The following is a 2,256-nucleotide window of genomic DNA, read 5'->3' as shown; positions in this document are numbered from 1 at the left end:
TTAGTTTGAACTCGTCTGTGTCATTGTATGAAACAGGGGAGGAGATTGGAAAACAGGAGGAACATGTCACATGGAGACATTGCCTGAGATTAGAACCTCATTAGTTTCTTCAGAGACATGGGAACAGTTAAAGATCCTGGGAGATGTGTTGTCACATTACTCAAACAGATCAGAGACTGTTAAAATGAAAGTGTTGAATATAACGACAATGGCTTCTCAAAGAAAAGATGGTCACCCTTCGCTCTACTATCTCGGTTCGCATGGTCCTGCACCACTTCATCGCCAAGACTGTAGCCACTGGTGCCTTCCCGGTGTTCCTGACTCGTGGAATGAGCTCTTCTATGCGTTGTTTATGAAACAAGAAGCTTCTTCTTCGTCTAGAAGAGTCGAAGAAGCGACTAGTACAGGAAATGTTACAATGTCATGACGCCGGACAGAATAAGGCAACAGCAAGCTCTTGTTTCTTCTGAAGTTGGCATTTTCTTTTGAAGATGCTGAGCTCAAAGATCAAAAAGGGTTTGAGATTTTTTTGATCAAGTGATTAGATTAATTGGGTGGGGATATGTAATTAGGTGGATAATCTTAATCTATGGTTGTAAAGATAAAATACATCTCAAATTATTTTCCGAAAGTTAATACATATAAGATTGAGTGACCAAAAACATTAGTTTCTCTGTTTTTTCTACCTTACAGCGGAAGAGACCAAAAACAAAATTTTAGTTTTGGGCCTAACCCAAAAACTGTAAATTTTACAGAATCCACAGAAATATTTTTTATACATTTTTGGTCTGTTGCTTTTAGCTTTTACATGATTTGCTTTGGTCTGAAACATTGAGAAGATGTGAAACGATTACAAGAACAAAGATGGATACTGTCAGGAACATGCTGATCTGTGTCTGGTAATCTTCTGAGAGGTGCGATAGTTAACGGGTGCACGTATATGGGCATGTCTGGCCACTTCCAGTTGTTGAACAAAAGGTATTTTCTTTTACGTGCAGACATAAAAAAGTGACGTGCATATGTGTTTGTATCTACAAGCTAGATCAAGCAACTTTATTGAGATTGTAACAATTACGTTTCGGAAGTTGCAATTTTTCACCTTTCATTTAGGAAACCATTAAAATGATCACAGTAATTTACAACGACGAAATTCATAATAGCATTTATCAACCAAACTAAAATAGTAACATAATAGCATCGAACCAAATTTGACAAACTTTTTATTAATAGATTATTTTATATATATGTTTGTTCCCTCTTTACTGCCGAAACAATTGTGAATTAAACCATACAACTTAAATCGATCGTTAATTATTATTCCAAGTACGAGACATGGATACCACTTCAACCACACGATCTTCCACCGGCTCAGTACGTACTCTTGCACCAAAAAAGATTGTTTGTTGTCTCTCATTAATGCACCAAAGTCTTTTTAGGGATAAGTTTTTAGGTTTGTTATTCCGTATAAATTATAAATCATATAAAGCCCTTTTGAGTGTATCGAGTCATTATAATTCATTCATAAAAGACACGTCGGTGAGGCTAAAAACTCCCAAGTCGGTGATCGTGACATGACATGAGCCTTTAGAAAGAAGCTCGTGAGAGAATCTGTGATTGTAATTTTTTTTTTTTTGGGTAGAAATCTGTGATTGTAATTTATCTCAGTGATTCTCTACTCAAATACTTTACTTTATTCAATTTTTGGTCACTTGGTGATCATGGAGTAAACTTGTAAATATAAAAACTTGTTTAACTGTTTGATGAAAAAAAAGTTTAACTTGGATCTTAATTTTTTGGTTTACTTCGGTTAAAATGAATTCTGGATTATCCCGGGAAGCTTGCAAGTTGGAAGCGTACGCGTAGTAGGGTCGGGTATAGAGAGTAGCTTATCTTTACAAAACCTTGTGGTCTTGTATTATTTGCCCTATAAATATTTATGTGGGTGTAAATGATGAAAACACGTACCCAAATTCGGATAAGTTTCTCTTTGTTGTATTATTATACGATATATACTTACAATTATATTGATAAGTAACCATAGTACAATGATAATCACTTGTTAATTGGTTATCTCATATATCAATTAGCAAACATGTTCTCACTTTATTAATAATTTACGTGGCGACTAGAAATTTAAGAGATTAATTAGTCTAGATTCTAAAATAAAAATTAGAAAAGGGAACTATTTAAAATGTTTAAAAGTATATATATTATATCGTGAGTGAATTAGTGTGTAATATTATAGAAATGGAGAAC

The 2,256-nt window shown here is 34.2% G+C and overlaps 1 protein-coding gene across 2 annotated transcripts in view; it reads left to right on the top strand.

Annotated features, from left to right (window-relative positions):
- Nucleotides 1-636, top strand: part of LOC104764293 (protein trichome birefringence-like 10) — a 3,471-nt gene extending 2,835 nt beyond the window's left edge. For both annotated transcript variants that reach the window (XM_010487791.2, XM_010487792.2), the window contains exon 4: nt 37-636. In XM_010487791.2, coding sequence (XP_010486093.1) covers nt 37-427 — 391 coding nt within the window. In that variant the 3' untranslated portion in view covers nt 428-636. The remainder of the gene's footprint in view (nt 1-36) is intronic.

This window comes from Camelina sativa, chromosome 19 (assembly GCF_000633955.1).
Source record: "Camelina sativa cultivar DH55 chromosome 19, Cs, whole genome shotgun sequence".
NCBI lineage: Eukaryota > Viridiplantae > Streptophyta > Magnoliopsida > Brassicales > Brassicaceae > Camelina > Camelina sativa.
The sequence above is the reverse complement of the archived record's forward strand: the minus strand, read 5'-3'. Positions and strand labels throughout refer to the sequence as shown.